At 41.6% G+C, this 12,775-nt stretch overlaps 1 protein-coding gene across 1 annotated transcript; it reads left to right on the forward strand.

Moving 5' to 3' along the window:
• The first annotated feature begins 43 nt into the window (after positions 1–43).
• Positions 44–11,553, forward strand: GLE1 (GLE1 RNA export mediator). Its single transcript, XM_030461469.1, has 16 exons — positions 44–175; positions 651–875; positions 1,898–2,023; positions 2,244–2,392; positions 2,728–2,788; positions 2,885–3,139; positions 3,921–4,146; positions 5,176–5,291; positions 5,482–5,551; positions 5,910–6,052; positions 6,808–6,998; positions 7,378–7,507; positions 7,834–7,938; positions 8,913–8,995; positions 9,155–9,218; positions 9,795–11,553. Exons 1-16 carry the CDS (start codon positions 65–67, stop codon positions 9,861–9,863), a joined length of 2,124 nt encoding a protein of 707 aa, XP_030317329.1. The 5' UTR covers positions 44–64; the 3' UTR covers positions 9,864–11,553.
• The last annotated feature ends 1,222 nt before the right edge of the window (positions 11,554–12,775 follow it).

Below are 12,775 nucleotides of genomic sequence, written 5' to 3' on the forward strand. Positions count from 1 at the left end.
TCAGCGGACGGTGCGGTGCCCGGCGGCTCCCGGAAGCGGAAGGGCGGGGCAGTTGCCCGGCGCCATGGAGCGCGGAGTCGTGCAGGAGCGGCAGCTCCGCTGGCAGACTTTGGCGGCTCTGCGCACCTCCAGCAAGGGACAACTGAGCTACCGCCGTCACTGGCTCCAGGATGAGGTGAGGAATGGATCCCCGCGAGCGGCTGCGAGCCCCCGGGCCGCCGGTGTCCTGCTTTCCTCACAGGGCTTTCCTCCTCCTTTTCCTGTGGGGTCTGAGGAGAAAATCTGTGACTGAGCCCTCCGAGCGCTGCTCAGTGGTCATGTGTCGGCTTCTTGCCTCGTTAGCTGTCCCTAGAGTATGAAATGTATGAATCGTTCTTGTGTTACCTCAGCTGCTCGGTCCTTCTGGCGTGCCAGTGTCTGGGACCCTTCAGCAGATCGAGTTCTGGCTCCTTCGTACTGGCTAAATAGTGCTGGGGTTGGGCAGGGGGTGTTACGGGGTGGTGGTTCTGCTCACCTGCACAGTAGGCAGCCTGGAAGAAGTGCTGAAAAGACAGCAGAATAAGACAGATAAATGGGGTGCCTTATAAAGCACTTGCTGACCTGTGCTGATGTTTTGATGTTTCGTTATTTTGTTTGATGTTTCTCTCTAGGATGTCTTGAAAGGATGCATGACTCCTCTTGTGCTGTCCCCTTATTCTGGCTGGGTCCTAGACAGAGTGGTTGGGCAACCAGGCCAAGAAAATGCATCCTCCAGAAGTTCAACACCTAAAGAATGCACTCCCCTCACAAGTGGGTCCTGTTCCCAAGAGAAGGTCACATCTGGCAGCCTCCAGGGCTCTTCACCACTTTCATCTACAGAGCCAAGTGAAACAAAGGTAGCTCTGTGATTATAATCCATATTTGAGCAGCTGTGGGGGAAAACAGTGCTAATGAGCTGCCATAAGTTGTCTGATAGAGGTTGGTTTGTGTTTTGTTAATTTTGAGGAGAAAATAAGTTGCTAGTGTCAGCTTTTTGTAGGATAAGCAGGTGAAATGAAATGAAATCAGTATTAATGAGTTTTTTATAGAAAAATATTTCACAGTAGGACAAAAGAAAACTCCCTCTTTCACTGTTGTAAGGAATGGAGCTGTGCAGGTGTATGGATTAGCAGCAGGGGGCTCATCCATTTGGAAGGATGAGGTCACAGAGCAGGGTCAGGCTCCCTGTAAAGAGTCCACGAGTCCCCTCCTGGGTACTCCAGAGGCAAGGAATTAATTGGGTGTGGGATGGGTCTTTTAGGAGGCAAAAGGGTAAAAATCTGGGCAATGAGCAGTTGAGTTGTGGAGGTGATGAGGCTGAGGAAGCAGCTGCAAAGAAAATAATTGTCCATTGAATCAAATGGTGACATTATCACCTAACAATGATACTGAGCAGCAAAGTTTTGCATCATCTTGGCTCCATTTAGACTGTGAGGAAAATGTCTGAGTGGAGCAGCAAGATCTGATAAAACTTAGAGAGGCTGAAAGCTCCTCCTGAAGGATGATTCTAAGTATAAACCTGTCTTGACTTCCCCCAGTGTAACATCTTCAGTCAAAAGGATGTGGAGGGAGAGTCTTCCTGGACTTTGCTGGTGACACTTGACCTTCCTGAATGTTCTGTAGGCTCTTGATGTCTCTGCTCCCAGTTTTAGTGACTGGGAAAAGTAATTATCCCAACTTCATGTAGGTGCTGGAGGGTACTCATAATGGTGAAGCCACACTGCTGGGGCATGTCAGAGCCCTAAAAAGTTGTGCCTTGGTTGACTCCTTTGATTTTTTACCAAAAAAGAGCATCCCAGGAGACTTTGTGTCCCTGGTTTCCTCCATGTGTCTCACACTGTGTTCAGTCACTGGTTTTGTTTATGTGCTGACCCCACAGGGAAACAGTGACCTCAGCCTGCTGGAAACAGAGCAAGAAATCATTCAGGCAGTTCTGCCATCTAAAGCTACTGAAGTTGAAGGCTGCATTCGGATGTATGAAGAGATGCACAGCTTGAAAGGAAAGGTAAAACCAGAGAGCTGGAGGGTGTGTGAGCTGTGTAACCAGCTGTAAATGCTCAGCTGGAAGCAGCAGGACAGTAAATTATCCTAAACCTTTTAGAGTAGGTTTCCTCTCCCAGGTAGACCATGTTGCCCCACTTTGGGCTGTCTAATTTCTGTTTCCTTCTGTCCAAATTCCCATGATTGTTACATTGTGGTGCTTGTGGTGCCTCTGCACCCTGCAGGAGGGGCTCAGGCAACGACAGGAGCAGCAGGAGCAGATGGTGAGGGCAGTGTCTGACCTGGCCAGCGAGCAGCTGAAGCGCTTTGATGAGCTGAAGGAGCTAAAGCAGCATCAGGAATTCCAGGATTTGAAAGAAGTAATAGAGAAGAGGTGAGATCAGCTCTGGTATCCTTAAAATATTATAGTGTTTAATTAAAGTGAGGCTTAATTCTTGTGCCTGACAATTCTGTGCTAGTCACTTGTGCTTGGAACTCAGCTGCTGCATTTCTTACATTAAATCTCCTGTTATTGTTTGTACTCTCTGGCTACTCTGGCTTTCTCTGCTAGATCTCTGGCTACTGCTTTCAATGGTTAGAAAAGGACTGTACTTGTGGTGTTTAAACTTCCTGTAGCTTTTTATTCTAAAAGTAACTTGCTGTGTGTTTGCTTGCACCCCCTCTCCTGCATGCCTTGAACACAGGTTTTCTCTCTTGTGTGTCTTGTAGCTCAAAGGAAGCTCAGGGGCAGCAGGAGAAGTTGAAGGAAGAACACCGACACAGAGCAAAGGTCTGGGGCTTGTGGGAGTTACCTTCCATCACAACCTGTGACTGCTGGCTGGAGTTACTGAGGTATTTTGTGCCTCTGGTGTCTTTCCCTCTCCAGATACTGAACCTGAAGCTGCGTGAGGCCGAGCAGCAGCGGCAGCGCCAGGAGGAGCTGGAGCGTCTGCGTAAGGAGGAGGGAGAGGAGAGGCTGCGTCGCCTTTATTCCATCCAGGAGGAAGTGCTGCAGCTCAATCAGCAGATTGATCCCAATTATAGGCACAAGGACTTGCCAAAAATTGATCTTTCTGCATACAGTAATCGTGGCAACCAGATCTGTGGGCTGGTGTCAGGGCTCATCCGTACCACCAGTGAGGTAGAGGCTCTGGAGCTGTTATTACCTTTTGTTGGTTTTCCTACAGAAAGCTTCTTGTAGTTGACACCAAAGGCAGGTTGTTACGAGGGTTATAAATAAGGTGTCACAGAAATGAGTTAAATATTTGTCCTGTACACCATCTAATTTAAAAGAAGAGTTGTTTTCTATGTCACTTTAGCTGTTCTCTTGAAAATGGCTTGTGAAAATGCGTGAGGATTTCTACAGGAGAGACTGAATGTGAAAATATTGTAAAATCTTCATGCTGTGAAGTTCTTTTTTGAGATACCCATACTGCTTCATAAACTGTTAAGTACTGAACACATTATGATACTCCTGTACTCAAGAGCCTTTTTCCAGTAACTAGGTTTCTTTGGAAATTTTTTTTTTCTCTCTCTAAAGGTGGAATACAAACCTTGAAAAATGGAACAAGGCTGATTCCTCTGTTCAGCTTGCCACAGCTGGCTTTCTGCAGAGGAAGCAGTCTGGGCTTTGCACTGGGGCTCCCTTATACTTGTCAAAGTGTGTTACTCATTCATTTTTGTTGCCCAAGCTCTTGTGACAACTCTTCATGGACAAACATTACTTCCAGATGTTTTGACCAATATTTTGTACAGATGAAGGAGAGAAAGATCCTTTCACTTAACAGGATAAAATGTGTAGCTGGCCTCTGGGTCACGTGAAGGCTGATGCTTCAGAGGGTCCTTGTGCTTGCCATTTTGGTCTACAGAATTTTGGTGGAACAAAAGCCTGATGCTCTGTTCCCTCCTCTGTCTCTCCACAGAGAGGTCTCCCCACTCCAGCAGACGTGGCCAGCACTGAGCGAGCGCTGCAGGAGATGCGGGAGCTGATTGCCAGCATGCAGCAAGAGATCACTGCAGCAGTGGAGGAGAAAAAAAGAAGTGAAAAGGAAGAGAGCCAGAAGCAGAAAGAGTTACTGAAAAAAGAGCAGATGAAGGCTCAGACATCTGCCCCTGCAGAGCAGCTAGGGGGCAAGCAGCAGAAGGAAGGTTGGTTAAGCTTCTGGTTTTTTAACTGCCTTCCCTCCTTTCACACTTCTTTACTGTTAGGTTAAATACTTCTTTGGAATCTTGTTGTTGTGACAACATCCCTTCCAATAGCCTTTACTTTGAACACCACTAGCAAAATAGTATAGGATTTGTAGCAGCAAACGTTTGAAATGAAATGGATGCAGAATAAATGGCTTATATCACCTGGAGCAAAACCTGCTGTTCCTAGACAGTATATTGGAACATTAGAGAATAACATTGCATTCACCTGCAAGTGTTGATGGGTGATACAACAAAACAGACAGGTACAGGCCACTGAAGTAACTTCCTTCTTGATCATAAGTTAAATCCAGACACCCTGTATGCAGGACTGCTGTAGAGCTGTAAACTTGTAGTCAATTATGAACATAAATTTCTAAACTAAATTCTGGGAAAAAAGCACACATACAGGTGTTAGATCTTTACAAAAAAAAAAAAAAAAAAAAAAAAGGCTTTCTTGATGTTGTTCTGGGTTGGCTGGGATAAAGCTGATTTTCTTCCTGGTAGCTACAGTAGTGGTGTGTGTTGGATTTAGTACAGGATTTGATGTGAGAAGAATGTTGATAACAAACTGAGGGCTCTGGTCCTTGCTAACAAGTCCAGGACTTTCAACTTCCTGTACTAAAGTGGAGGTGTCCAAGAAACTGGGAGGGAGGGAGCATAACCAGAGCAATGGATCCAAACTGGGAAATGGGCCATTCCCTTTCATGCAGCATCGTGCTCAGTCTGTAGGTGATATTTAATTATTATTATAATATTTTACCTGAATTATTAAGTAGTTTTTATCTCAACCCACAAATCTCTACTGTTCCAGTTCTCTCCTCTATTCCCCAGGGGGAGCAGTGGGTGAGTGGCTGCATGATATTTAGCTGCCTGCCAGGTCACACCACAATATAGGTTTTCTGGAGTTTTGGGTCTGTCTTAGTCAGCTGGTTTTGTTTTGTTTGTTTATTTTTGGGGGGCTTTGCTGTTTGTTTTTTTGCATATCAGGACTTCAAGTTAAGGCAGATGAAAGTATCATGCAGTGGTACCAGCAGCTTCAAGATGCTTCTGAGCAGTGTGTGGCTTCTTTCAGTGAAATCAGCAACTGCAAAGACAACAGTGAGGTATGAACAAATTATTAATATTGTTGAAGAGTGACTATCTGAATTCGGAGGGGAAATAGAACAGGTTCCATTTAAAAAAAAATTAATAAATTTCTGGCTTAACAACCTCTGTTAACAGTCTGCTCATTCAAGCTGTGATTGTAGTTTACTTGTCTGTGAGGGTTTTTTAAGTTGTTTATTTCTTCTGCAGGTTAAAAAGATAAAAACAGACTTGCAGAAAGCAGCTACCATCCCTGTGAGCCAGATCTCTACCAGATCAGGTCAGAAAAACCAAGAACCCAATCCAGCTGAAATGCCTTTTCTGTAAAGATTTTAGTAGGTCACAACATACCCAATGTTTCTATAATTATCCCTACAGCAGAAATCTGGTGTGCACACAGTCCAAGTCTTTTTAGCATGATTTTTGCTTGTGTTTTGAAGGTCTCTTGCTGCCCTCAGAGGCATCTTGCTTCATTATGATTTAAGTGTCTTTAACCAGATGTAGCAAACCAGCAGTTTGAGGTGCCTTACCCTTCAGGATGTAGGTCTAGTGAACTTTTTGTGAAGTTGATGTGGTCTGGACAAGACTTGTCTGCTGCTCCCTGATCTTCTCTCTCCTTTCCTTGCATATACTTGCAGGCACTAAGCTGAAAGAGATATTTGAGAAGATTGATAACCTGCTCTCAGGAAAGGCTGTTCAGACTGGAGGGCGTGTGGTGTCAGTGACTCAGCATCCACAGGGTCTGGATTTTGTTTATTACAAACTTGCTGAGAAATTTGTGGTGAGTCAGTGTCCTCTTTATTGGGGTGGCAGGGGGGGCTCTAAGGAATTAGTTTGAACACTGTCTTCTGTCTTCAACTGCTAAGAACAAAACTAGGTGCTTAGCTTGCAGGTATTAACATTCATATTGATTAGGGAAGGTGCATTTTGGGTAAAAAAAAATAAAAGAGAAAAAGCTGAATTTCTCTTTCCCTCCACTCCCTTATTTTCTCTCTTCCAGGAGTAAGAAACTTTTTAAATCCCAGAATTGTATGTTACATATTCTGAACAGTTAGGTACAGTGTTAGTGGAAAAGGCTGATGGTTTATTTATGATCTAATCACAAAACTGTTCACATGCTCAAAACTTTGAACCTTGGCAAAATTGGAAGGGGAAAAAAAGACCTTAAGGCCAGAGAGGCAAACTTCTGTCCTTGCTGTGTAGTTGGCATCTCCCAAGAAATTGTCATTGTTTAAGATGCTTTTTGAAGTTGGCAGTGTTTTTCTCTATTCTTTATTTGCTAAATTTGAAACTGGGTTTTTTGTACCTGCAGAGACAAACATGCAGAAATTAGCCCATGGAGTAAAACTGTGACTGATCTGTAAACATTTGAACATGATTGTTGGGAGTGGAAATACCTGTGCAGCCTTGTGCTTTGAGCCTGTATTTGCTGCTTCCCTTATTAGAGCCTAATTACACCAAGAAAAGAGTGGGTTTTTTTTTGTCTGAGAAATTACTTGAAAGGGCAGAGACTGACTTTCCTTTCACCTTCTCCAGAAACAGGGAGGAGAAGAAGTAGCTGCTCACCGGGATGCAGCTTTCACAATTGCTGTTGTGGCCTCAGGAATCTGGGAATTACACCCTCGAGTTGGAGACCTCTTTTTAGCTCATTTACACAAAAAGTGTCCTTATGCTGTGCCATTTTACCCTGCATTGAAAGAAGGGACTTCTGTGGAAGAGTACCAGAGGTAAATTTATTACTGGACACCTCCAGCATGAACCCTGCGAGGGTGAAGATTTTATTCTTCTGAGTGAATTCCACTTTTCCCCATCTCTGCATAGGTTCTGGTGTGGACTCTGGAGACTGACACAGTGTGCAGCTCCCCTCACCCTCTTTCCCTGGAGGATGTTGTGTCCTTCCACTTTGGAAGTGCTCTTTTGCTTCTTTTTTGTCCTTAATGGGGCTTATGATGCAGAGGGTAATGATCAGCCTTTGCAATAATAATTCTTGTATGGTTTGGGGGTGTCCCTATTCTCAGTGCAATTGACTTAAATAAACTGAGAACTGCAGGGAGCTGAGTGACTGTGTTTTGCTGTACTCACACTGGAATGTCTTCTCATACTTAGGATGCTTGGATATGAAGTCAAGGATTCCAAGATAGAAGAGCAAGATCATTTTCTAAAGCGAATGTCAGGAATGATTTGTCTTTATGCTGCTATCATTCAAGTCCAGTGGCCTCATGGAAGCAAACAAGGGGTATGTGTGTGGAATTACAGCTAGAACCTTGTTACTGTCCTTAGAGTCTATTAAATGTGTTGTAAACTGTAGTCAAGGTGTCCTGAAATTGAACCAGCTTATATTTGAAGGGACATGATCATAACCATAATCAACAAAATAAAAACTTATTTGCAGTGTTGACCTTTACTTCCTTTATATTTTTATAATGATCAAGTTTTATGTTAGGCTACTGTAAAATAACTTTGTAAAATAGAAAGTAAACTGGTAAACCAGTCTGTTTAAATAATAGCATTTTGAAAGTCATAAAACAAGTGGTGGGTAACTTTTCTTTTGTTGCTTTATAGAAACATCCTCATGGGCTGAACTATGGGTGGCGTTGGCTTTCTCAGATGTTGAATATGGAGCCTCTGGCAGATGTGACAGCTACACTTCTGTTTTGTTTTCTGGAGGTAATAAGTTAATGATTAAAGAGATGTAAATTGGTGGTGGTTTGGTTTCTGAAGGCATAGATGAGATGAGGTACATTGTGATTTTTAACTGCAGGGTTTTTTTAACCTGTCCTTATTCCTTCAGAAAGGAATGTGAATATTTCCATGCTCTTGCAACTAAAGCTTTGGAGCTGAATGATCAAAAACTTCAGTTTTCATACATGAAACTTCTGTTGTTGCATCTGGTTCTGTGTAAGGTTCCTGGTATTCAAGAATAGTTGCATGGTCCTATAAGAATAAAGTCTGCTAACCACTTGGCATCAGTTTATACAGTGCAGTGAAGTCCTGTGGCCTTTCCAGCTGAACTAGTTCATAAAACAGGATGGAGTTTTTAGGTTGAAAAGGTCAGAGCCTGATGTATTCTGTATCCTAGGATATAGAGCTGTGCTAAGTAAGAGCTCAAGTTGAAGGCTGAAGTCAGAGGAGACAGATTCTTGAACCCAGGCTGCTTCTGTGATTATTTAGAGAACTATAAAAGTAGAAATAAGAAGGCAGACCTTGAAATGCACACCATGTGGATCCTGTTAGTAGTGGTGAAGTTTGAGGAGCTGTCCTTTAAACTGACCAGTGCGAAGAAAGCTGATGAATCCACACTGCTGCAGTAATCAAGATGGGGAAATGATCATAACATGCCCTAGGAAATGGTGCTAGTTAAAATTAGTTAAAAATGTTATTTTTGGAAGGAGACTGGAGCATGAGGAAGAATAACAAGATTGGTATCACTGGCCACCACACAGTTGACAAGGAAAAAAGGTGATTGTGGTAGCAGTGATGGCATTGAGAAGATTTGCTTGTGTTATTGCAGCTGTAGGTATATTTCTTTAAATATCTGGACTAAATATTGGGTGGCTGCTACTGAGCAGGTTCATTCAAGTTGTCATGCTAGTCTGAAACCCAGTCCTGATACCTGATCTCTGTGGGTTTCTGTACCATAGGTGTGTGGAAATGCTCTCCTGAATCTGTATAAAGCTCAGTTCTGGAAAATGATGATATTTATCCAAGAAGACTACATCCCAAGGTATGATATCTGTGGTTACAAATGTGAAATAATCCTTTTTTTCACTTGGTGAGTCTTTGCCCTTAAAGGATTTGTCCCTCTTTTCCTACCTCTGCTACTCACCCCCCATTCACTTGTGAATCAAACCCAACTTTTAAGTGGATGCTGTTATTTCTGCAGAATTGAAGCAATTACCAGCTCTGGACAGATGGGCTCTTTAACACGTCTCAAGCAATTCTTGGAGGTACAGCAATTTTTTTTCAGTTTTCAAGTGGCTTTTTTGGGTTTTTTTTCCCCCTTCATTCCAATAATGAAGCTGGTGCTTCTTGCAGCACACCTGATGGTCTTGCCCCATCTCTATGGTGTTGCCCATTTTTTATAACTTTTCAGTAACTGAGTTACTTAAATAATTTTTCTCAATCAAAATGTATTTTGATTATAAATGAAATTCAGTGGTTGTGGAGATTGTGTGGTTGGGGTTGTGGGGATGTGCAGGTTGAGGAGAATTCTGCTGATTTATTTCTGTAAGAGTAATTTTTTAATTAGTGGTTTGCTTCATTTTATCTGATGTCCTGATTAGCTACATGAAAGCTTTCAAGCCTGTAAAATACTTAAAGTTTTTTTGTGAAGGTTGACTTAGATTATGATATTAATATAAGGTAGTTTCAGAGTTTATACTTGAATTTCAAAATAAATGTAGGTACATTTTATTAGTAATGCTTTCAATGTGTGCAGTAAGAGCCATCAGAATTCCTGAGAAGAGATGGCAAATTAAGATAATTTGTTTTTCCTTTGTTCTTTGTCTCTCTCTCTCCTCTAGGAATGTCTACAGCAGAAGAAAATTCCAGTACCAAAGGGTGCTCTGAAGCCTTCCTTTTGGAAATCATAAATCAGTTTGTGTTTCTTCCCCCCTGGATGTCAGTGCTTTCAGACCTGGCTTCCTGTTTACATGTGAAGGCAAATTTTGTATATAGAGGAATAAGGAGAAAATATTCCATCAGACTTCTAATCTTTAGTTCATCAAGAATTATGTTGGGCAGAACAAACTCGTGTTTAATTTGTTGCAAATAATTGGAAGTTATTCTTGGCTTTGGATTTTTATATTTTTCTGTATAAAAAGAAGAGGTTTTAAATATAGTTTCCTGATGACCTCTGGGCTTCAGAGGTTAGGGACTCTTGGACTGAAAATTTGCACAGTGCTCTTCTGTTCCTGGAAATAAAATACCTCACAGCTTTATGCAGTCTTAAGACAAGACTCAATATCAGAAACATATCATTAGAACTTTATTTTTGTATTTATTACATCTGTCTTTTTTAATTCAGTTTTAATTATTCTGACATACTTGCATCTTGTTTGTCTCAACATCTTCATACCACAGTGAGACTGGTGAAGGCATTTGGCCAAGCAGTGTTGAACTCTTGTTGAGTGTAACTTTGCTCCCAGACAGTACTTCCAGTTTGAGAGAGGTAGACTCACTGTTGTGAAAGGTTTTTAAAGGTAATAGTAACTTCATGGGGGAAGAGCACAGTTCCTGAAACTAATTACAGAAATTCTGTGTCTTACCCATCAGATAGATGGAAGTTAATAATCCTTTTCCTTACTTGAAGACAAAAAAAAGTGGCAAAATGGTACATTCATTTTAGTACTTCTGCTCATGTTCTGCCATCATTTGAGGGGGAAATGGTCTGCTTGGGTTACCTAAAGGGGTGTTTTATAGTTCTTTTTATGTAAATGTTATGTATATTGTAAAACTTTTGTACCAATGGTGGACTATTCTGAGAATAGTTCATTCTTGATGTCTGTTTAAATTAATATTAAAGTTTGATATTTTTCTTTCTATGTAATCTGAAGCTGATGCAGTTTGTTTTTTTTCTCTGGAAGAGGGATAGTCAAGGAAAATCTACTCCTTCTTGGTGAATACAGGAGGTAGATAGCACAGGAGATAAAAGTGATCAGATTTTTCTGATTTATTATGCTCTGTCCTTGAAGTATTTTGGTTGCCTCAAAGATGAGAAGGTTTGCTTCCAAGTTCTAGAAGGTAGTGTATTATTTTTGCAATTTACTATTGCTAGTTAAAATTATATTTACCAGGTCAAGTTTTTTTTTATTCCTAAAGGCACTGGAATTTGAATCTGTAAAAAGCAAAGTTGAGGCCATATGAAAATCCAAATTTGACTTCTGTGTAGCTCTTGAGATTTCAGAGAAGAGATTGTAACACATACTTTGGAACTCAGGCCTTTAAAAACCTTTAAACTTGGCTTCAAAATTAACTGGTAAGTAGGTTAAAATTGTATTTGCTTTATATATTTTGTCCACGGACTCTGGAATTCTTTAGGCTGGTGCTAGCAGTGATTGTTCTGGGCTACTGGAAATCTTCCCCAGGTATCTTTTTACCAGATAACACTGATATTAGTATGCTAGAAAATGCTCAGGGTTTTCTTTATGTTGAGTAGAGATGTTTTAATTACATCTTGCTTATCTACAGCTAAGCTGGAGACTCACTTTGCCAGGATACTAATTGGTATGGTCTGTTAGATGCAATTGTCTGCCTGTGCCAGACCACAGGGAGTGATTTGATGATGTATATATATAAAATACAAGAGCTTTCTTCTTTTTTGCTGACAGATATTAGGGTTTTCTAACATTTGTGTGGGGAATATAAGTACATATTTTTGTAAATATGTAATAATACATTAATAGGTAATAAACATGGTATCCTGCCTCAGTAAAGAGCATCCAGATATTTACATGCTCTTTCAAAAACACTACTAAGACATTCTAATTGAGTACTTGAAAACAGTAATTATCCTTTTTTTATTTTTTTAGATAATAGCTTAAGGTTATATCTGCTGCTTGAACTGGTGATTGACTTGTATTACACAGTTCTGCTTTTTGTTTGAATGTTAGCCATTTGGTGTCACAAAGATGCAGTGCACATAAGGTCCTTTTGCATGTGTTATTTATATCAAACAGGACTAAAGAGAGCATGGTGGATATGAAAACACTGCATTCACAATGAGATGGATTAAAATTGCTGTGACTCATACTCTTCCTTAGAGACAATAGTTCCAGGCAGTCCCACGGCTTGCAATGCAATGTCACTGCAAGTGTTTTTTTTCCATTTAAGTACTTTTTTTAAAAAGAAAGTGTTATTAACTCAAAAATCACTCAAACCCACTCACTACTTTGATCTCATGAAGTTCTTGCTGCCTTACCAAGCCTCTCAGTAATAAAAAAAAAGTTAAAAAAACAAAAAAGGGAGAGCAGAATGTCTTTGCTATCTCTATTTCAAACATCTCGTGTATCCTGAAGTCTCATTTTCTTTTGAATTTATGCATCTGCTTTTCAAAATTAGATGTCTCCTGGCAGGCTTTTTGGCCTTTTGATGCTCTGTCCTTGCCAGGCTTCAAAAAGACAGCCTTACCTATACCTATTTTTAATAATTTAAGTAATGAGGCTGCTGCTTTGAGGCTGGCAGTGAATCAAATCCTGTCACCTCTCACCCATCCTCTGCTGCTGCAGCACCTCCAGCTTGCAAGAGCCCAACCTGACCCTGGCTGAAGAGAAGGGGGCTGAAACCCCCGCTGCCACCGTGCTGCACGGGCATTTTAACTGATTCCAACGTGATTTTTGTTTTGTTTTTTTTCGTGTTGGAGGCTGCCCGGTGCAGGGCGGTGAGGCCATGGCCACAGCCCCGAGCCCCGCCACGCCTGAGGGGCAGCAAGCGCCGCGCCTCTCGGCTTTTTCCGGCACCGCTCGGTATCTTCCGGAGCTCCTCGGCTTACTCCGGTTCTTTGCGC

This window comes from Calypte anna, chromosome 17 (assembly GCF_003957555.1).
Source record: "Calypte anna isolate BGI_N300 chromosome 17, bCalAnn1_v1.p, whole genome shotgun sequence".
Taxonomy (NCBI): domain Eukaryota; kingdom Metazoa; phylum Chordata; class Aves; order Apodiformes; family Trochilidae; genus Calypte; species Calypte anna.